This window comes from Anguilla anguilla, chromosome 8, assembly GCF_013347855.1.
Source record: "Anguilla anguilla isolate fAngAng1 chromosome 8, fAngAng1.pri, whole genome shotgun sequence".
In the NCBI taxonomy this organism is placed as follows: Eukaryota; Metazoa; Chordata; class Actinopteri; order Anguilliformes; family Anguillidae; genus Anguilla; species Anguilla anguilla.
In genome coordinates, this window is record NC_049208.1 from 14,583,094 (window position 1) to 14,606,167 (window position 23,074).

Consider the following 23,074-nt stretch of genomic DNA (forward strand, 5'->3'; position numbering starts at 1 on the left):
CTGGAACAAATCAGAATAAGTAAAATTCATCTTCTTACTGCCTCTGAGTTTAGCCCGGAATTTCTGCAAAATCCCTTCTTTCATTTAAAAATGAACATTTGATACTAGACATGAAAGAGGAAAATAAGTTGAAAACCATTTTTTCCAACTGTTTGTGCAGTTGCAGTTGTTGGTAGCTGTAGCTGGAATCCCTTGTGTGTTACCCTTCTTATTTTTACAAAAACACAACAACACAGAAGACCAATAATACATGATAGAATTAACACAGATAATTTATTTTCTTTGTACAATTTGTTGAACCTGACAAAGAAAATGCTTCCTGTATGCAGGAAAACCAGTTCCTGCAGTGATTAATCTCATGTAGTCACCCCTCCCACCCCACCCCAGTTATGTACCCTTTACCACCGACTAAGATTACAATGGTTTGTGCCACCTTGCATACTAAATAATTAAAAGGGAAGATTACTCATACGTACAGTACATGTGTTCATATATACACATATTGCGCGGGCATATCATCCCCCGTACAAGTTATATCAGTGTAATATTATGTAAAAGGTGTCTTGACGGCCTGTGCTGTCAACACACCGCCAATGCAACGCTAAAGAACTCGCACTGTGTCACACTACGTTTCATCCTTCACCAGAAGGGGTGGGAGGGAGATGCGGGGAAATGCATTAAGATTGTCGACAAAAACATACGGGATCACGGCGATATTTGGCCGCAGTCAAGACGGCACTAATGTTATTATTAAAACAATAATTTATTCTTTCTTTTTTTTTAAAGCGAACATAAAAGCACAACCTATGCAAATCTTTACAGGAATACCACGGGCCTTGCACAGAATACTCAAACACATCAACTTGCGGCTATTGCTCGCTGGTCACACCCCAGCGTGGCCATTTCCAAATGGACCGTTGGTTACTGTGTGTTGCTCACCGGTACAGTATGACACGCGCAAAACAAAATGTATAAAACAAAAGCTTTTCCTTAACATGCGGAAGATGAAATTGCCATTATGTACCTGCAGTACATAATGGCATTCAGGCCATGTGCTGCGGAAGGACATCTTTCTGAGAAAGGTAAACATTAGTTCAACGTACTGAGGTAAGGCCTGTTTACCCACACAGAAGGGCAGGAATTATTGAGCCACAGGAATACATCATAATCTGAGGAATTTGAGAATTCTTCCAATAGCTTTTCCAAGATATCCCGATAAAGCAGGGGCATCTGATGGAATGATTATGTGCCAGAGCGCACCTGTTTGTTGCACCACTCAGGATTTACATTGTTCAAGAGGGACACTTACACACAAACTCAGGCAGCTCAACACTGAGTAAAACAGGAAAAATTTTTGGGATTATAAAATCATTTCAAAAATATGAACCTTACACAAAATGAGATTCACAAATATTTTTGTACCTTATAAAATAATTGGTTCACAAATATTTCTTTCCACTCACAAATCTCTCCCAAACAGAAAAATAATACACTTTCATTTCTTTGCACATTTTATTTTTTCTAAACCATTTTTCTGATTACCTATTAATTTCACAATGACTTGTGCACGTAGACATCGCCTGGCATTTGTGGATTGGAGACATTCCCTCACAGCAAGATGTGCAAATTTATCCACAAAGTTTTTTTGTTTTTTTGAGTCTATTCCAGCCAATCAGACTAACACAAACTTTCACAAACAAACAATTTATTCTAACCAATTACAGCACATATGTGTTCCCATAAATAATCAGCTCACCTAATTTTACAAGCACTGCAGGGACAGTTCTGTGCTGACAAGACAACCGCTTGATCGAGAAGGCTATAATGGCGGTCTCTGATTGATGACTGAAGCCTTGAATCGAAGTGAAACATCATCATCTCTATTAGTATGCAAGAGAATCAGACCAAAAAAAAGCTGTAGGAACAACATGGAACATCATTATTCTGTAACATACGAGAAATATTTGTGAATCTGATTTTGTGTTAAATTATTATTTATTTAATGATTTATGAGAGAATAATGACCCCATGTCGCACCCAGCTGGATGTGAAAAAAAACTGCAGCATTCAAAAAGGAAACACTTATAATTCTGTATAGCACTGCTGCAGTAAATGCACCCGACTGGTCACACTAGCCCATGGAATGATCCATCTTTGGAATTAGTTTTACGCTAATTCACTTGCGTTGTGATAAAAATAACTATTTTTGCCATAATATGCCAACTCACAAAAATAACACAATAAATACACGTCGTTCATAATTTTATTATCACACTTGTAACAAAATTAATAGCGGGATTAAAATAAACTATAAATAATGTTTTGGCGTTCTGATCAAAACAAATTTTTTGCCACACAGGCTAATAATATTAAGAATTTCTGTTTTATTTTACTCATGTTGAGCAAGCTAGCTAGAACGTGACATTGTGTTTTCGACTTTTCGTTCAAATTAAACATCCTCTTCATTCTCGCAATGCTAACGATGGCTGTGTAAATATTATGATCAATAAACAACACAGATGTCAAACACTGAAAGACGCCTGGCTCAAAGAAACAGGAGCAATTATTTTTTTGTAGCTGAAGTCTGGCTCGTCGCCCATTGAAATCTTTTTTTTTTTTAAAAACCTTGGAATATCTGCGTTTATAGAACGCAGTGTATTTTTTCCCCCCCACTGTATTTTGGTTCTTTTTTTCCACTTTAAAAAACGCTGAATCCTGCATTAACGCAACCACTGGGCCCATATTTTTTCATAAAGCTCCAAACCAATTGTTAGAAAACAAATCAGTCTATTCTTTAGTTCTGCTGAAAGCCAAGTGATGATTGGCAATCCCTCCCCATTCAATCAATACACTAACAGGTGTTGCATTCTCTATGCAATATTCATTGTCAGATACTCACTTTTTTACTCACTAGCAAGCACATAATTTGGTTTTGGGCATTTAGGCGTTTGTAGAATAACAGGGTTAAAAAGGCCATTGCCATACCAACCAAGCTGTCAAAACAGCCATCATTCATGTTTTATCAGCCTCAGTCTAGCTACCTCACAATACTAAGTGTTAAAGTGCCTCAGATTTGTATAAGACTGTCAGTGATAAACCATCCTAAGATGATTTATTCATGCCATATATTTGATTGGATCACTGGAATGAATGGTGTAAAATTGTCTGCGATGACTGGACCGATTCATGACACAACCGCAAACCAAAGTTATTGTAACTGCCGATCTCTAGTTCTAGGTGTGTTTGCTTTCCATGATAAATGCACTGCAATGCAAGTCGCTTAGGCTAAAAGTGACAAAATTTTAATCGTAAAGGGTCATTCGAAAAACAGTAAACAATTTAAGAACATTTTTGTCTCTTTCTGTCTGCTCCTATCTCTCTCTTTCTCTCGATTTGAGCTGTCTTTTTGCAGCTCATCACAGTAATCTGCAGGCCTAGACTTGCTCTTCATAACAGGGGGCCCACACAGTGCAAACGTATTTGGCAACACAACATAGAGAGAAAAAGCAACACACACACACCATGGGAAGCTGCGTCTTTGATCGTTTTAAGTATGACGAGAGCACCAAGTCGGCACACTACAGCACTGCCCTTTCAATCACAATCTACTCCACTCTGCCAGGTCGCCAACAGGATAACTACCTGACGAATCCAAACAAAAGAGGTTTCATTACAACCTGCCGTGTCTTCACACTTTCACTTTAAAGTGTAATTTTTTATTATTGTAAAAATATATTTTTTAAAATTAAAAATCAAAAGTAAAATCCTGCCTTATTGGTAAATGTGAAAGGTCTTCATAGTGAATTATAAAATCAAGCAGAAGGGTGCATGGGTGATGTGAGGACAGATTGTGCAAATACATCCAGGGCCAGTATTCATAAAGTGTCTCAAAAGTAGGGCCTATGTTCATAGCTCATATCAAAGGCAGCGTGCTGGTCTAGGATCAGCTTGCCTTTTTTAGCCTGCAATGGCTATGGTTAGAATATGGGCCAAGAGAACCTGATCCTAGCTCAGCACTCCTACTCAGAGATGCTTTATGAATACAGGTCCAGACTCTGTAAAATGGTCATGCATAATTACTTTAGTATTCTAATGCCGTGTCTGTCGCTAAGCGACATACACACAGTGCTTAGCACACAGTTATAGTGAAAATAAGAGAGTTAGCGTCAGGACCATATTACATGGATAGAATCCCCCTCCCCCACCTAAACTCACTAGCTTGAGCATATATCTGAAGTCTTCCATGACCACCCTATGGGGGAAGTGGGCGGAGTGGGTAGGCGGAGTCACTGAGGCACCACCTCTCTCACGGACGCGAGGGCGGAGTGGATGCGCACGTGCAGCCTGTTCTCAAAGTCGTAGCCGGCGAAATCCTCCTGTCAATCAAGGCACGTTACAGAGACACTGTCAGGAAGAGTTCAATTCCCGTCTGAATCTTAACAGGTTCTCCAAAATGCTAAACGTAGCGCTGGGGGAGAGATTTTAGAATGCTTGATTGGAATAGAAGGTAGAAATTATGGCTATACAGTTATGCTATATACAAACTAGATTTCTTTTTTCTTTGTCTATAATGATCTTGTAAATAAATATTTTTAGATTCATATCATTTTGTACCACCAGGCGACTGTACACAAAAATGAATCGACAGGGTCATCTAAAGGGATCAAAACAAATCCAAAGCACCTTGTTAAATTAGAGGACTACAGTATATTCGTACCAGTAGGTTTCATAGTTACACATAGCTTACCTTAGCCTGAAGGAGCAGTGCTCTACCTCTCCCTACAGCCTGGGACAAAGAAACAACAGTGTGATTGCATGTTCATTACATCTAGCTTTCAAAGTACTTTATTTGTATGTACATTTTTTATGCAAGCACACATTTTAAGGAAGAAACATTATCAACTGGCATAGAACATTTCTTAACTTTTCATATACTGCCCACTTACTGTCTATGCCATGCTAATTTTTATTGCGTAAAAAGTATTTTTGTTGAAGATAAATAAATAAATAAATAAATGTTTATCTAATACCAGGCAACAAAAACAACAACCTGGCATGCATTGCAGAAAAAATGATCAGGAGTGCCTTCAATATATGGCTATATATTTCTATTACATAAGCGACGTCACAGAGCTGAACTCATGAACACACACACACACACACACACAGAGGTTAGAGTGGTGGACCCCCGTCACCTCTGGCTTGCTGAGGAGGACGCAGCCCAGCTCGTAGCAGGCGTACGGCTGGACGTAGGAGTTGTTCAGTCGGCCCATCTCGTCCCTGGCTGACAGCTGGAAACACTGAAACCACAGCGACCAAGCCAAAGTCACATGGTGATAATGCTAGTGACACTCATTACCTGTCAGTGGAAGTGAATGAGGTGAGTTACCCCCTTTCACTGTAGGGCTCTGAGGCCATATATGAATAATGGTGATAGCACTATCAAATACCTGAATGGCGTCCTTTGTGTTTCCGAGGCATTTGTGAATGGCTCCCAGAAGCAGGTTTTTGAGACCCATGCAATGCATGTCATTAACTCCCTGTAGGACTGCAGGGGGAGAGCAATTAAAATAATTGAAAATGCAAATATTACCATATTACCACCCCAAAGCCATGCTGCAGAAAATGAAGTTTTAAATCTGACCCAAAAAAAAAATACATACTTATTATACAGCATATTTACAGGAGACTGTACAAACAGCGCCATCTGCTGCTCACCTTGGCCCATGAGCTGCAGTTTGGAGGTAGAGCAGTTGGTAAGGGCCTTCCACAGATACAGGACCTCGATGGATGCTAGGATACACAACTCCTTGCTGGGGTTCATCTTTCTCAGCCTCTCTGCCTGCACGCACACATAAATACACAGATCACATACTGTATATGTATATGCAAAATACTCCCCAACGTCTGAGCAAAAGGTAAATTCTGCAGACGTTAGGAAGCATTTTTCCACACAGAGTACTCACTGTGTGGAATAACTTGCCAGGTCATGTAGTAGAGACCGAAACTCTGGGGGTTTTCAAGACCAGGATTGACACAAAAACTAGATACTATCTAGTTTGTAGGTAAACCGAACAATTAAATATAGTATGTTATGCATATAATGTCACTTTCAGTGCATGAGTGAGCACCGCAGTCTCAGATTGAATCTGGCCCTTGCCAGTGCCATCTGTAGTTAGCAGTCAGGTGTGAAGAGAAGCAGCTGGCTGGCAGCCACGTGTGCTGGAGGAGAACCGCGAGCCGCCTTCGCTCTCCCGAGCCGACGGAACGGGCTTTTATATGTGCACGCTGGTACACACATCGCAACTTGGACATTCCGAATCCGGGCGGGGCTGGAGACGCCTGATGAGCTCACCCGCTTCAAGGAGAACTGCTCGATCTGGTTGTTCTTCCTCTTGAAGAGCTTCTGGACATCCTTGAAGACGCTGATGGCTCCTTCCAGGTCCCCGGCAGCTCCCTGACACACTGTGGGGTTAAAAGAATACAGGAAGTCACACAGACTCAGGCGACACGCATTCAGACAGTCAAACTGCGCTCTGCTAATATAAGGGCTTCAAAGATACAACGTTCAGTAACACTGTGCTGCAATTAACTCCATTCCTGGAAGGTATGGACATTTCCTGTTTTTCATTGAAACAACTGGCCTTACTTAACTGGCATAGTTAGTAACTGATCATTAGCATAGGGTCTGTGTGCACATTGTATCCTTAAACATCACGCATGCCACAAGTTAATTAGTTGGGTCAAAAAGTATGATTCATTTGAATAAGTTTACATAAGTACAGATTCGTTGAAATCAGAAAACAATATACAACTAAAAAATGGCCCGAAAACAGCAAACCTAGAATACAAAGAGAAAAACATGAGGTGTGAGCAGACAGTTTTACTAGATGTACACAGATATACAGCTGGTATGGGTTTCTTTTCAATGGCTTTGGCAAAGACATATTCCATTGGAACCTGGTTCCATTCATAACACACTGAAAACATCTGGCTGGCATTAACACTGAATCCCTTGTTATGACATACACCCGTGAATGGCGAACACTGACCTCCGGTCAGGTAGGCGTAGTAGCACTGCGACCACCTTGACTCGTTCTTCAGCCGTTCAAAGGACTTGTAGGCATCGCTGAAGTTCATCTCAATCATGCTGCACCAGCCTGGGAAAGGGCGAGAGCTGTTAAGAGTGCTCCAAAACACATCTAGTGCATGCACGAAAGCTTTTTTTGTCTCCGCCAAATGCGTTTCATGCTACTGTAGACCTGAGTAGGAAGGCTCCAGCACAGCTTACAGATGACTCTTAATAAAAATGTAAATACATTTAATTAAATCGCAGACTAGGTTTGAGTCACCCTGATCTGTAAACTATAGCTTGGAAACATAGTTAATCTGAAATGACAATATTCTGCACATATTAAAATGCTTTAATGGAGCTTCTTAAAGCAGAATGTGTTCATTTTCCTCTAATATCTAACATTCAAGTGTGCCCCTCTCTCATGACACGTGTTTTTTTAATTGCCATGATTACGATTGTGTAATAATACTTAAAAGAATAATGTGGTGTGGACAATGGGAAAGGCCCGTACCGATTTCATACAGGCAAACGTGCTGGATCTCCCTTTGGTCTGTCGCCAGCTCCAATGCATCATTGAAGGAAGTCAAGGCACTGTTTATCTGGCACTGAGAAACCACAGAAAAAAGCAAGCACCATCAGCAGAACTGCACACTGCCCCCTAGTGCCAAACCCCCACACAGTAGCAAACCATTTAAATAAGGCCAAGTGAAAGCATTGAGAAGAAAGCGAGAATTGCTGCTGTGGCATTTGGCCTGTACTGATGACAACACCGTTCACCCAGCAGAGGCTAACAGTCGAGCCCTGATCCGATTGGACACTGGTCAAAGAGCGTCCGATCTGATTGGACACGCACCTCCAGCCGCTGGACCCTGCCTCTGAAGAACATGAAGAGGGAGGAGTTTGGGTAAACCGTCGCCTTGTTCTGCAGGATTCCTTTCGCCTCCATCAGGCCCATCTGCGTGTCTGAGCCATCCAGAGCAAAGAAGGGCAGGACCACCGTGTGATACCATAGCAACGCCAGCCTGGGGGTGGGAAATGGGAAATGGGGGGGGGGGGGGGGCAACGGAAGACCGCGCAAAAAATATGGAGAGAAAGAGTGGAGGAGAGAGAGGAAGCAGAGGAGGAAATCACAAAGGCATAGTCAATAACAGCACACTGAAGAAGCTTCCACGAGGCAAGAGTTACCAAAAACGGACACTACTCATTTAAACAACTCAATTCTTGACAGTTTAAACCCAGCAAACTCCACACAACATACTGTACTAAAGTAACCATTATGATCATTCCTTACTGTGCGTAAGAGCAGAAATCAACATAATAAAACATCAAAATTATTTATAAGCAGCAGACCTCACGAAAAGTATTTAGAGATAAGCACTACAGCAACAGATTGTATTTAGATTAAATACAAGTGCTTACAGTAATAAATAGCAGCAGTTAGAGATAGTGATAATAATTCAGTGAGCCATAAATGTAGCCAAGCTGAGCGTGTACACAAGCTGTCTATGGATTATGATGTCATTAATGAGTCACTTGCTGGAGAAAAGACAAGAACTCCATTAGTCCACTGCACGTGAGACCTTGCTCCTTCTGTGCAGTTAGGTAATGGTGCCTTAGCGGAGATCTTAGTCACGCGATTGCCAGGGTCATGGATCTGATTGCCATTCAGACCACACCGCTTGCATTTATCAGGGAAGATATGCATGCTAAAGCACGCACATGCCCAAACTCTCACCCATTTTCTGGCTCTTCAGAGCACTTCTATATTCATGCATGCCAAATAAATGATTCATACAAAACTGTTATGCATACCCAACGGCAAAGGAAAACCACAGATTCTGATGCAATATGGCTGAAATTTCAAAATCTCTACATTAACTCCAGTGCATCAAATGAAAGTACTACTCTGCTGCTACTGCACTTAATAATAATAATAATATCTCTACAGTCTATACCCTGCACAAGTTCTAGTTAACATACTAAGGTGGGACAGCTAAACAGGGCACACGATGATGATAGCATGCGGCAGAACTAATGTGTAAACTGAGTAAATAAAATAAAATAAAGGAAAGCGTATCAACACAAAGGTGCAGCCCAACACAGTCACACTCCACCATTAAGCCCCTCCTCCCCAGGAAGTGATGCGGGATGACCTACTCACGTAGCAAGAGGGGCCTTCATGTCCTTACTTTCACTCGCGTACGCGAGAGAAGCCAGCCCCTGGTGCCGGTTGCCGGGGAAACCCAGCAGGTTGACGATCTTCAGCAGGTGGGGCGGCACCATGGAGATGCACAGGTGGAAGAGGCCATACCCGAAGCTCACCGAGCCCTTGAGCCGGCCCAGCGCCTCGGCCGTGGCGGCCCCCCGCGGCGGCGCGTTGTCATTGGCCTGGTCCAGGGGCGGAGCTTCCTGGGAGGCCCGCCTCTGACACGCCTCCTGCAGAAGGCTGATGTCGCTGTAGCACTTGTTGTACATCTTCCAGGCCTTGCGGAGGATCCAGCCTCCTTTGATGTACGCTGGAACAGTTAAAACGGAGGAGGGTATGATTTCATCAGCATGCTGGAGGGTGTTCACCAATCAGGATTAAGGACTTAGTCATCCTACTTCTGCAAATATTTTTACAAATATTTATAAAAATAACAGGATCATATCTGATTGGATGAAAGCTTGAGTTCCTTCATAATATTTACCAAATTTATCAGGCTTCATTTTGCTTAATCCTGCAAAATACCCTGCAAGATGTTTCTGGGGTCAACACAAGACTTGCATAATAACGCTTGGATGGTTTCAACATTCAGTTCTGAAATACTTCTCACCATTTAAACAGACTGGTCAACTGCAAATTGACTTGTTTAGATGAACTCTAGCTCTATCCTCTCAGATTCTCTCACTCCAGCGATTTAGTCATGGTGAGATGGCAGAGTATTCAATTGATGTTGGTGAAAAAAATCGAAGGAGAGTCCACCGAGCTTTGCTCAGTTTGGCCTTTTATGGATATGTAAGCGCAGTTAGTTTGGCATCTTTTCATGAAAACAAACTTATGGCTCACACTGTCTGACCTTGCAACTATTTTTTATGAACCATTGAGCCCTGTCTGCATTAATCACTTGTGTTTAATGAAATATTTAGTAGAACCATCCAAACCTGCTCAGAACAGTATCTTTATGGTATAATTAACTCCCAATACAAACACTGGAGGAACATGCTCAGAAAATACTGGCAGAGAATCAGCTTATGAAGGTGAAAGATACTGAATAATTAAACAGTCCATCACACAGACATCCACACTGAGGAAGGCAAGAGCCAAAATATATGCATCATAGACAGTTACATTAAAAATGAGACTATTAAACCTACAATATCATTCAAACAAGTGAGGGTTTGCTTTTTCACCTTTATTCTTCTATAAGAAGCAGAGCAGTTCAAAGGTTTTTTTAGATCAAATCGACTGTTGTTGAGTCAATGTAATGAAAAGCGGGGTGTCGGGGAGCCAACGCAAGCAGTCTGTACAAAAGCGGCGTGGTCAGTCAGGACAGAAACGGACCTGAGAGCTCCTGCTTCACAAAGGAGAGCACGGCGAGGTAGACCTGGCAGTCCGCCACGATGATCTGTCTCTGCAGCCGATCCACCACCACGGCCCCAGACCTCTGAGAGTCCATCTGGAGGGGCACAAACACACGGCATTCTGGGTACTGGCCAGACTGACGAGGAGGAAAACAGGCAGACAGGACAGACCAATGGATCCGGTGTTAATGAGCTCATCGCCCTCCTTTGGCTATAACACGTGTCTTAACTTTGCTACAACATCTCTCTTAGCTTTGCGTCCAGTGATGCAAACACAGGAGAGCTGGAAGGTGGCCATATTGCAGTACTCCAGCTATGCCATTCATGCACACCACAACTGTGAAATGGAACAATCACACACTGTTGCTTTAACTCACAACATTGAATTAAACCAACAAGGCAAACTTTTAAAAATCTTTTTCTCTCCAAGGCTGCGGCAGAGTAATCTATATATATTGTTTAACTTGGAAACTGAATTTCTATTTCTAGGAAAAATCAATACATGTTTTTAAATGAATGTAGTAGAAAGCATTTATCTGAACATAAAAAGCATTCAACCAAGTATTTACACAGCAAATACTATTAACCAATCACTTTCTGTGTGTTTATATTATCAAACAGACCCCCCAAATGCAATTTAAAAGACTACCCTAAAATCTGTCTCTACAATGAAGGTCCCTCCTATCTTAACATTTTCCCTAACATTAAAGTTTCTCTATCCATGACTAAACTCTTATTAAGGATGTCCAGTTGACATACACTCCTCTTAATCTTGTTTTTGATGGTTTCGATGACCCCGGCGTTGACCCCCACGTTATCGCTCTCACACAGCTTCTCCGTAGCCCGCAGGTCCTCGCAGGCCATCTGCATCTTCTCCTCCTCAAACGTCATCATGGCGTTCTGAAAAACACACACGCAGTGCAATTCAGTCATCATGGAGTTCTGAAAAACACACACGCAGTGCAATTCAGTCATCATGGGGTTCTGAAAAACACACACGCAGTGCAATTCAGTCATCATGGGGTTCTGAAAAACACACACGCAGTGCAATTCAGTCATCATGGGGTTCTGAAAACACACACGCAGTGCAATTCAGTCATCATGGCGTTCTGAAAAACACACACGCAGTGCAATTCAGTCATCATGGGGTTCTGAAAAACACACACGCAGTGCAATTCTGTCATCATGGGGTTCTGAAATCACACAAAGCGTGATTCAGTCATCATGGAGTTCTGAAAAACACACAAAGCGCGATTCAGTCATCATGGGGTTCTGGAAAAACACGTAGGGCAGTCATTGTGGCATCTGGAAAACTCGCACTTGATCTCAGCCACACTCGTGTCCTACAAAAACGCAATTACTCTTAGTCCTCAGTGTACTAGGTAGACATAGTGCATATTAATCATCTTGGCATTATACAAGCACAAAAACACTTCACGTGAAGTCATAAGTATGTGCTGCAAACACTTAGCCTAATTCTTCTTGGTCATCACTGCACTCAGCAAATACAGTGGTAATCACCCATCATTGCATTCTGCAAATACAACCAACCTTCATCTAAGCCATTACCATTTTCTGCAAATGCATACTTATAGTTATTCATCACAGTGTGCTGCAGACACAGTCTGTATCAGTAATCACATACAGAAGGCCTCTTGTCAAGTACACAAAATCTGTCATAAAATATAGGAAATCTAACAGCAGGGTTCTGTACTGGAGACACTTCAAGTTCCATTCGCATTTGTCAGGAGACAGATGCTATTTGAAATAAAACACCTCAACATACGTCTTCATCGTATAACTGCCTAAATACCCTCTAAAAATCTTTAAAAATGGTATCTGCCACAGTCACACAATCCTGTAAAAATATACACACCATGTTTTCTCTCTAGCCGTAGGCGTTCAACAGATTTCACACAGCTGACTGAATTAATTCCACCTCCCACTGTTTCCAATCTGTACAGTTAATCATTTTAATACAATTCGGAATCTTCCCACCAGATCTGATATTATAAAATCCAATACCAGTAAGAAGAAAGACCAATCAGTCAAATTTCATCTAAATGATCTACCAAATTAATAATCTATTGGGAAAATGCACATAATTATCAGACTAATTACATGACTTAAGATCTCACTGGCTTGTTTGAATCAATCAAAAGATTTTGCTCTCCACAGTAAAAAAATGAATAAGGAAATAAAAGAAGACTGACTGGATCAAATAAATTGGTGACAGTGCATGTTGCTCCGCCCATATTCGCTTTCTTGAAACATGACTCTCCCATCACTTATTCTAGGCAGAAAAAGTCTGAAAGCTGGCTTTTCCTCAGAGTACGAGGGGTGGCATCAGTACAGGAAACCCTGAAAACAAGGACACGTCTGCCATTTTACATGTGCCAATTACAGTATGTGAATTCTCTATGAAACATATGTGTTTGAATTATTTGACATAAATGTGATTATTTATTACTTCTTTTCTCTCGTGAAGTTGTCTGTACCAAACACATACCAATGAGCCACCATTAAATGTCCCATATAAGAATGCTTGGTACACCCAACCATACACCTTCATTCGTTCAGTGCCCTTTGTGGACAAATGTGGTAAGCTGCTCTCATTTTTATAATCGCCTCATCAAAATTATTGTTTTATTAGATTGTATTTTAATATTAATATGCTCCCAAAATTCAATGTCCAAGATGAATGCGCTGAAAATGAAACCATGCAGTTCACTTCCATTCATCCACATTCATCCAGCATTGTGGTTGATCTGATTCATTCGCAGCAGGTTAGCAAGCTGGATTGATTTAATGACCTTTAATTATTCATGATTATAATGAATGAATTATTTTGCCATGTCGCACAGCAGTGCAGGCCATTGCTCCCTTCCTGTTAAGAGAAAACCCTCCCCACCGATGCTAGATCAACCCGAAAGAATGGCAGAAAAAGGTTAGCCAGGGTGAGGCACAAAAGAAGGTACTATGGCCATATTCAATCTAACTGCAAAGCACTTTCTCCCATTTCACTACAATATTATGTTAAAATGGGTATCTTATTATTATTATTATTATATACAAAAACATGTATTATTATTACAAAATTTTTGTTAAATGGAAAAGCATAAAAGGAACAATTATTTAATCTACTAGTTTGCTTCAGACTCAATTTTGTCATTAATGTACAACTTATTTACTAGTTGTGTGCTAAATATGCAGCCGTATTTCGTTTCCTTACGTGATGAACAGGCTCCTAAAATAAAGTGTGATCACACTTTTTTCTGTTTTATTTAAAGTATTTCTGTGGGTAGTACAGGCTATCGAAAAAGTGGCCAAACCACATGAACACTGACACATTTAAACAAATCTCCAGAGATTCGTCTGAACCAGATTGAGCCCATGAACACTGAAGCATTCAAACGAATATCCAGGGATTTGTCTGCAGCAGAGCCAGTGAGAGACCTTCTCCCAGACCTTATGGAGGGCAAACCCTGATGTGATGGACAGTGACATTGACCTATTTCCGCCTCTGCGCCAGAATGGAACTTTTTTCTGTACGAATCGCTGAGAGACAGAGCCAGCCAGCACTGTGGAAACTGAACAGTAAAAGATGATGATCCCAGGGATGACAAAGGTGATAATACTCAACATTTCAGGGGAGAACACTGTCTGACACCCTCATTCACATAGGGGCGACATAGCTCAGGAGGTAAGAGTCGTTGTCTGGCAGTCAGAGGGTTGCCGGTTCGATCCCCCGCCCTGGGAGTCGAAGTGTCTCTGAGCAAGACACCTAACCCCTAATTGCTCCCAACGAGCTGGCTGGTGCATGGCAGCCTTTCACCGTTGGTGTGTGTGTGTGTGCGTGTGTGTGTGCGTGTGTGAATGGGTGAATGAGAGGAATCAATTGTAAAGCGCTTTGGATAAAAGCACTATATAAATGCAGTCCATTTACCATTTACAAAGAATACAGAGACAGTTTCCTTTTAGACTCTGAAAGGCTATGTGAAAAGAAGGCTGGAATCAGCTACACTTCTCTCTTTTTTTCCATGTGTGATTTTGTCTTTTCTGCATTTCCTCTGTTTCTGGGGTTTAATTATTTAAACCATATCAAATGACGATGTGCGTGGGCGGCGTTGATACATCCGGCTCATCGGCTGTCTTCAGAGAAAACTGTCCCCGTGAATGCATCCTGTACCTCAAGCCATGATCTGCATGAACTTCAGATTTCACTCAGGAACTTTGGGTGGTCTGGCAGAACCAGAATAAGGACAAAGCAGGACCTGCTCGACTCACCAGGAAACTGACGAAACTGGCTCCAAAACTCATCAGTGGGCTGTGATTCCTGAGGGAGAGAGACAGAGGTGAGCTCTACTGACAGCATCATTACAGACCTCGGCAGATAGAAGATAAACATCCCTTTACCATTGTGAAGCTGGAACCAGGCTGGATCATTATACCCCCTTCCCACTGTAGAGCTGAACCAGGCTGGCTCATTATAACCCCTTCCCACTGTAGAGCTGGAACAGGCTGACTCATTACACCCCTTTCCCACTGTAGAGCTGAACCAGGCTGGCTCATTATACCCCCTTCCCACTGTAGAGCTGGAACAGGCTGACTCATTATACCCCTTTCCCACTGTAAACCTGGAACCAGCCTGAATTATAATACCTGTATCCCAGCATCGAGCTGGAATCAGCCGAGATCACTGTGCTTGTATCCCACTGTAGAGCTGGAACCACACTGCATTATACCCCTTTCTTAATGCAGATCTGGGTCCAGGTGGAACCAAACTGACCCATGGCAATTCAGCCCACTAGCATAAGACTTACTGTATTGTTGGCTAACTATAATGATTATTTCAGCTAACAGAAACATAGATGTGTAAAGGAGGAAAGAAAAAAAGCACGCCTACATCGCTTCAGAAGAACTACTGAGGGAAATCTGCCAGGCAGTGGTCTGAATCTGGGCTGATGCCAGGCCGTTATGAGCCCTGGCTCTGACTACACAAAGGGAAGTCAGGAAGTGTGGTTTTCCTGCCTCACTGTCATCACAGAGTTTCATCAATAACACTGCATCAACAGACAGCTTTCCTTCTATTGTAGAACAAACCCCCACTGCAGCAATCCAGCCTGGCCTCCATATGGAGACGTTTTTATGCACTGAGAGCACACAAAGCTAACCGTCAACGCCAAATACCAAAACAGCTAAAAACCATTGGATTAACGCTTTTCAACTGAAGCTTTCAATTTCAGCCTGTTGCCCAGTGCCAGGACAATTGTAACAATAGACAGATCAGAATAAAGAAACCAGGTGAGCTCAATTAACTGCTTCAATTGACCAATTAAGTATTGTGTAGCAACAAAAACTGACACGGTCCTGTGGCTCTCCATGTACAGGGCTGCAGAGCTCTAGGCCCTGTTTCATGAACCAGGATTACTGAGTTAGCTGGATATGTGCACTGAGTAAAACCCAGAACCCTCCCAAATTTGGAACATGGAGTCAAGTAAAAACAACTGTTCCGGGTTTTACTCAGTCATGTTATCATTATTTGCGAAATACCCTCCTGATCTAAAAGGATTCTTTTCAAAAGAATGACTAATGCCTTTCATATTAATTGTTTTAGCCAAAAAGAATAACAATTGGTTGAAAGCACAAAAGGTCATTGTCTCCTCAGGGAGACGGTGTTTACCACCAGGGGTAATGCGTGCAGGGGAGATTATTATCCATGAGCTGAATCTACCTCAGTAAATGGCAGCCCCTTCTGCTCCCATAAATACACAGCACGTTGCTCTCTCTTAGGCGCAATCAGTCATACTGTGACATTTACTATGTATGGGGGAAGCTGAAGTACTGCTTGTGCCTGTCAGGTCTAATAATGATTGCATTTCCTGTTTCTGACTATGAACCTGCCCTTCGATGTTGCAAAAAATGTACTTGTATATTTATAGATACAAATGTAAATAATCTAGGCCTACATCTTCTTTTGCACAGATTAAAAACCGAGCACAATCTTGAGATAGTATTATAATATCCGCGTGGAAAAGCATATCGCATTCTCCATCACACTGATATTGGCTGCTTTGGCCGTTCAGTGTTGTGTGCAAGAAGCCATGTTCTCACCTCCTTGTCCGAGATTCTAGAGCAGTTGATTAAAAATTAAAAAGGGCAAAGGTAGGTCTTGGGGATTAGTCAATATCAACAACAGTAATATGTTAGCGCTTGCTTAATTACAGGCTTAATTACAATACCAAGTTTAGTCTCACGCACACACACACAGTTTCTACTTATATTCTTTGGAACTCCTTGAAGCATTTAATTGGAAAGGGACAGAATTTGCATTCAGTCTCAGCAGCAGGAATAAGCTCCCTGATTTGTTGATCACTTGAGCAAGAACACTGGGGCATGCTCACACTAAATGTGCATGATGCAACTCAAGAGAAATGAATCCAATCTGTCAAGGACCCTAATGAGGGAATAAGGAGAGAAAACTGAAAGCACACGCTAATGCTCCAGTAATGGCTATATGTCTCCTTAATTGCATAAAGGCTGCTGGTGCACATCGCCTGTGGTCTTCAGAGCTACTGTTTGCCATCCATACGCGTCAACGTCCAGACTGGCAGTGCCCATCAGCTAACTGAAAATGATGAGCTTACAGGAAGTCATCACGTTTAGTCTCACAACCGCACACGGTGATGCAAATTCCTTTTTGGTATATAATATGTGTCATGGTTTTGGGTGATAACACCATTTCTTTTCCATCCTGCGTCATTCTTTCGTTTATTACGGCCATTATGGTTTTTTCTGCGCCTTTTCTTCAGTTATTACGGCCATTGGTTTCTTCCTGCGCCTTTTCTTCAGTTATTACGGCCATTAAGTTTTCTTCATTTCCTTGATTGAATTATACGCATGCAAATCTTTTTACAATTTGCACCTGTTGGCTTTCTATTTAAACCCCTAGCAAGCCGATAAGCTTTGCTTCAGTGTCACTTATGTTACACGAGAGCTGGTAATCTGTCAGGTGTGGTAAAGGTACAGGTTTGAGAGTTTGGGGTATTGGATTGTTGTAGCTACAAAATTAGCACAACAGTCTTTAGCTTAACGGGTTGTTGGCAACAAGTTAGTGCCACAACCTAAACTCAGAATTCTTCTTTTAGGGTGTTACTTTTTCAGCCTCGGTTCGAGGTCTGTTTTCTCTAAGTTACCCCGTTTTCTGCACAGGCAGTTTTGTTTTTTATTTTCAGAAAGTCCATTCTCCTTAAGCTTTTGTTTTTTACCCAGTACGTGGGTTGTTTAGAGCTTTTCTTTGGGATACTCTCCCTTAGGAGTATTGTTTTTCTTATTGTTCTTTTTCCCCTGTCCTCGTCTTTTTCGAGACTTAGTGGTTATTCTACCTCAGGTGAACAGCTTAAAGATTCCCTGTTCAGTCACGTTTGGTCTCCCAAAACCCCTACTCCCTCAATATGTGTATGTCAAATATTGTCCTGAGTTGAACCTGTGGTTTCCACACTATAGAGCCTGCCTGGTTGTGTGGGGAACACCTGCACTGACTGTGTCTATGGAAAGCCCAGTTCTCATTGCAATTTACCATTCCTATTACAAGCTGAAACAACCATTGTCACCTTGTCAAGTGCCACACTGGAAAGGCAACTGATGCAGAATTTATATTTGCTGCAGCCAACTGAACACAGGAAAAAAATAAGACTGTGTAACCAAGGCATTTTTTTGCAAGGGGGATTCAGTTGGGTTTACAACTGATACTGCACTTGGCTTGTTGTGTAGATTACATTTCAATGCCTTCTTTGTCTCCTCTGTATCTTGTGTGCCAGCAGGGTTTCCAGCACAGAGTATTTTTTTTGCCCTCTCTTGATTTATTAAGAGAAACATATTTTTTCTTCGGGTTATGTATGGACATTCAGGCAACTCAAGAGATTTCCGACTATGATTACAAAATCGACCTACTTTAACTGAACTGTTTTTTTTTTTTTTAAAAGCCATCCTCTAAGAGTATCGAAATCTCCCACACTGCTACTTCCTTGCATCACTAGCTTCTGGCACCCCTCCTCCTCCTTCTCCTCTGTTTTCATCTCTGCTTTCTGTTCTTCCTGTTCTGTCATCCACAGGAGAACTTGGCAACCTTGTACAACTGCAAAGTGTAAACTGCAATGTCTTCAGTGGGCTTCAAGTCAAAGACGGTCCTTATAAATAAAACCTACCACATTTCGTACCATTCCTAGATAAATAAACATGAGCTTTCTTCTTTCTACTGAACTGAAATGTTGTGTGAAGGACAATCCTACTCCCGCCTGATAAGTCTATATACAAAGTGCTCTGTGTCCACATGCCATTATGTGTTTTGTTATTCCAGCAAACTGAACTGACTCTGAGAGTACAGCACTTTCTGAAATGACTTGTTTGACTTGGGCCTGCAGAAGAAAATGATAACCACACTTCACAGTCCATAAATGAAGGCACCAGCTTGTAGGTGAAAACTACCATGCTATGCTATTAACAGTCACTCTAAAATTGTTTCTAAAATTTAGCAAACAGAGGTACACAGATTTCTAAATTTATGCATTGATGCCTAATGTAAACTTATGAAAAGTAGAAATACTAATTGCTCAGAATAAAGCAATTTGGTATCTATAATTATACATAATTATCGCCATTACAGCTCTAGTTGTTTGTAAATAAGGACACTTTCCATTTTATTGTATTGCTGTGTTGTTTGCCTCACACAATGTGGCACAGCGGTTAAAGGAAGTAGACTTACAAACAGACGGAGGTAAATTCCAGGCCCAAGTGGATACCTGCTGGGGTGTGATGCTGTATTTGAATTAAATAATTCATTCATTAAACATCCATCTACATAAATGAAAACTCAAGTATTACTTCCAACAAGAAATGCATTTTTACCTGCCTTGTCTTCTGCAATGCACTCTTACTAGTGGGAGTAGCTAATGTAAAACAGTGACTGTTTATCTCTCTGTTCTGATGCACGTTTCCGCCTCTGCGATTATGCTTTGCTGCAGTCGATATACAGCACACAGAGATCCCTGACTAGCCAGCATTCACACTAGGTCTCAGCTTGTTATGTATTTCATCTTCACAACGCAGTGACGGAGTCCAGCAACTATTTAGGTGTGCATCGCATCACACACGCACACATCTCTATGTGCTCTGTGTGTGTGTCAAATGACAATGTCAGCATGTATAAGTAGATTTTCACCGAGCTGCTAAGCGCCTGCAGGTGATAGGGATTCTGAGATTTCATTCTCTCGGGTGTCAGGAGAAGAGGCAGATAGTCTGAGTCACGGATCTGCCCCGGGTTAGAGCTGACAGCACAGAGAGCTCTGTGTTATAGCCGTGGGTGAAAAGCACACTGTGATTTCAGTGTTCACCGAATACTGAAAGTGCAATGAGCTGACCTCTGCAGCCATGTCCTTACGGCTGTCTCAGAAGTGTGACACACCACACTCTTTTGGGGTCTCTACGTTCCTCTTTAGGCTCTCTGCGTTCCTCTTCACCAAAGACAGTTCTGGATGCCCGACCACTACAAGGCGCATCCACGTCAGCTTTCAGACACCTGCCAGGTACTACCATTCAGTCTGTGAATGTCAATCATTTGTTCACAAATCTGTGTACGTCAATCATTTATGCACAAGTCTTTGCATGTGAATCATTTATTCACAAGCCTGTGCATGCGAATCAGTTACTTACAACATTATCTGTGCAAATAATGAGGAGTGGGAACCTGTGTGGACCACATTTGTGAGTATGCGTGCAGAAGCAGGTGAGTGGGTGAGTGTGTGTGTGTGTGTGTGTGTGTGTGTGTGTATACATGCTCACGCAAAACAAACAAAACCATATCACAAAGTAATTTCCTGTTTTCAAAAATAAGTTAGAGGTAATGTGAAGAATGTGGATATCTCTAAGACAAGCTCTCTTTCTATGTTGGAGGCATTAGCCATAAAAAGACTTTTCTTCTAAAGAGATGCATCATGATGTACATACACATCAGACCTTCCTAACAAATTAGTGAGACAACTGAACACAACCTTGTTTGTTCAAATTGAACCCAGACCATCAAAGGACTGAACGGTTACACTTCCTCGAGCATATCTCCAGAGCTGTCAGAACGGCCTGTCAAGCAAGAGCAGCAGTTGTGTGTGGGTCTAGAACGCCACATTTCGCATGGAAAATGAGCAGATGTGTTCCATGTGAAATCCTGTTCCTGGGACCAGGGATACCTCTAGAGTTTTGTTCCACCTACTCAAACATCCCCTACATGTTGCCTGCACTTTTTGGATCCTGTACACTGGCAGAAATGCAATAGGAGGATATGACTCTGACTCGTTAGTCCGCAGACCTTGGCAGATTCTACACCAACGCACTTTGACTTTGCAGTTAAACAAATGCGCGCGCCAACCACCGCTAGGATGCACGCTCTCACTCTAACGAGGCGTTCTGTGACCCATCCACCTGACAGAAGCACAACACATTTACAGTGTCAGAATGTAATCGGACCAGTGGTTGTATGCTAATTTCTATTCTGTACGTTACCGAACACCCGTTTCTAACTATATGAGTTTGTATGACAGCTGTGCAGTAACAAAACATTTAGAGAGGAGAATTCCCGGAGCTGCACCACGTCCTCATTGAAAGTAAACAATAATGTTATTGTTCAAAAATACTACATGACCAGATTCAGTCACGGTTTTATAATTAATCATTAAAATTAATAATTAAAAATGTGAAAATGTGATTTTAAAATATATTTATAGGGCTCGGTTCTTGTGAAGCAACACACCACAAGGCTTTTAGAAGGCTATTCAGTGTTATACTGTATAGTTTCCTATAAAGGATATATACACTAGGCCTAGCAACAAAAACCAAATGTGGAGCACAGCAGCTGAAGCAGCCTATGATAATTTCTGCAATGATGGCTTATATTGCAAAAGATCTGTTTCAACACACACAGAAGCGGTCTTACAGTCGATACATTTAAACACTACAGATAAAAACGGCATTCTTACCTGTATCTTTTGAACAACTCGTCGCTCTCTCTGAAGCCATTGTTGAGAAGCATATTAATGCCCTGGAGAGCCAGCTCCGCATCATCCAGCTGATCGTCTATTTCCTCGACCTGCTGTTGGTTCTGTTCGGGACCCGCCATTGCTGACAAACTCATTCACAGTGTGTTTGCAGATAAACGAATAAATAAATATCACAATCCCGTTTCCACCGCTCTTGTTTCCAAAATAAAAGCTTACAGCAAAAGCTGGAGTGAGGAAACACAATAGTAAATTTCCAATAGGCTACAGGAAGGATACGCGCCTCGCCTTTATTTGTGTTTACAGTCGCCTATTTCATCGCCAGCCAACATCAAGACTGCTCAGTTAGACTCACCGCCTCACAGTGGCATAGTCAATACCAATCCAAAAGCGATGGGATATTTCTCCAGGCCTACCGTCGTTTGAGAACCCCCCTTCTGCACGCTTCCCCCATATTAATATTTAAATCTCGCTACACACAACGCTGCAGATGTTTGCAGATTTTTTTTTTTTCAATAAAAGTAAATTCTGTTGTCATGCGATTAGCTAAAATTATGTTTAGCTAGTCGAAAGCATCACGCACGAGCGTCTGATTTCCGTGGCATTTGATGTGTACCATCTTGCAGGTTGCAAAAATATTTAGCCATCTACGTGTAACCTTCGTTCAGGAAATCAGGAAATTCTCCAGGCGAAATACGAAAATGCCACCTTTTCGAAGCCACTCAACGTTATTCCTAATCGCCACTTAATGCTGATTTTTTCCGTTTTGGAGATGCGCAGGAAGGTACAGCTGTGAGAGACTGCGATAAGCCCACACCCTCCAAGAAGCACCAGCTGGCCAATGGGAGCGCTCTATGCACCCGGCAGGCGCAATATGCAGAAATAGCCCGGTTCAACTGACTGTAAACGATTTGCCGGCGTCCACTTGTCACATATCGTTGTTTTATCTTGTACATTCATTCACGATTATGTGAATCATATCAGCAACACTAATTGAAAAATGGATCTAGCATATTGATTTCTGAGAAAATGAGCCCTCTATGAGATTTAGAGATCAACCCACAAATTGCAATATACTGTTTAATACTATACAGTACTCTTACAGAAATTATCAGACACACGCCCACAAACACACACGCACGCGCGCGCGCGCAGACACACACGCACACACACAACGTTTCCAAACCAATTGCTTTGCTATAGCGCACAGCCAAAATTCGAAAATGGGGTTAATTGAAGGCATTTCTTGAATGTGTTGTAGCTGCTGTAGTCTTGGCTTTCAATGAAGCAGTGTTTACACTTGATGACCTAGTTGTCCTTGGCCAGTGATGCAAAACATGAACAGAAGCGAAGCCACACACCACACACAGATTAATTCAGTTCCTGCAAA

General features: G+C 41.8%; 1 protein-coding gene across 1 annotated transcript; it reads right to left on the reverse strand.

The window, feature by feature from the left end:
* Positions 1-254: 254 nt before the first annotated feature.
* On the reverse strand, positions 255-22,533 carry LOC118234092 (tetratricopeptide repeat protein 39C-like). The gene is made up of 14 exons (XM_035430411.1): positions 21,667-22,533; positions 14,927-14,975; positions 11,399-11,539; positions 10,620-10,734; positions 9,237-9,591; positions 7,929-8,097; positions 7,587-7,680; positions 7,053-7,160; positions 6,356-6,465; positions 5,719-5,842; positions 5,451-5,548; positions 5,196-5,300; positions 4,748-4,786; positions 255-4,376 (listed from the first exon to the last, which is right to left on the reverse strand). The coding sequence occupies exons 1-14, from the start codon at positions 21,819-21,821 to the stop codon at positions 4,287-4,289; spliced, it is 1,752 nt and encodes a 583-aa protein (XP_035286302.1). The 5' UTR covers positions 21,822-22,533; the 3' UTR covers positions 255-4,286.
* Positions 22,534-23,074: the final 541 nt, after the last annotated feature.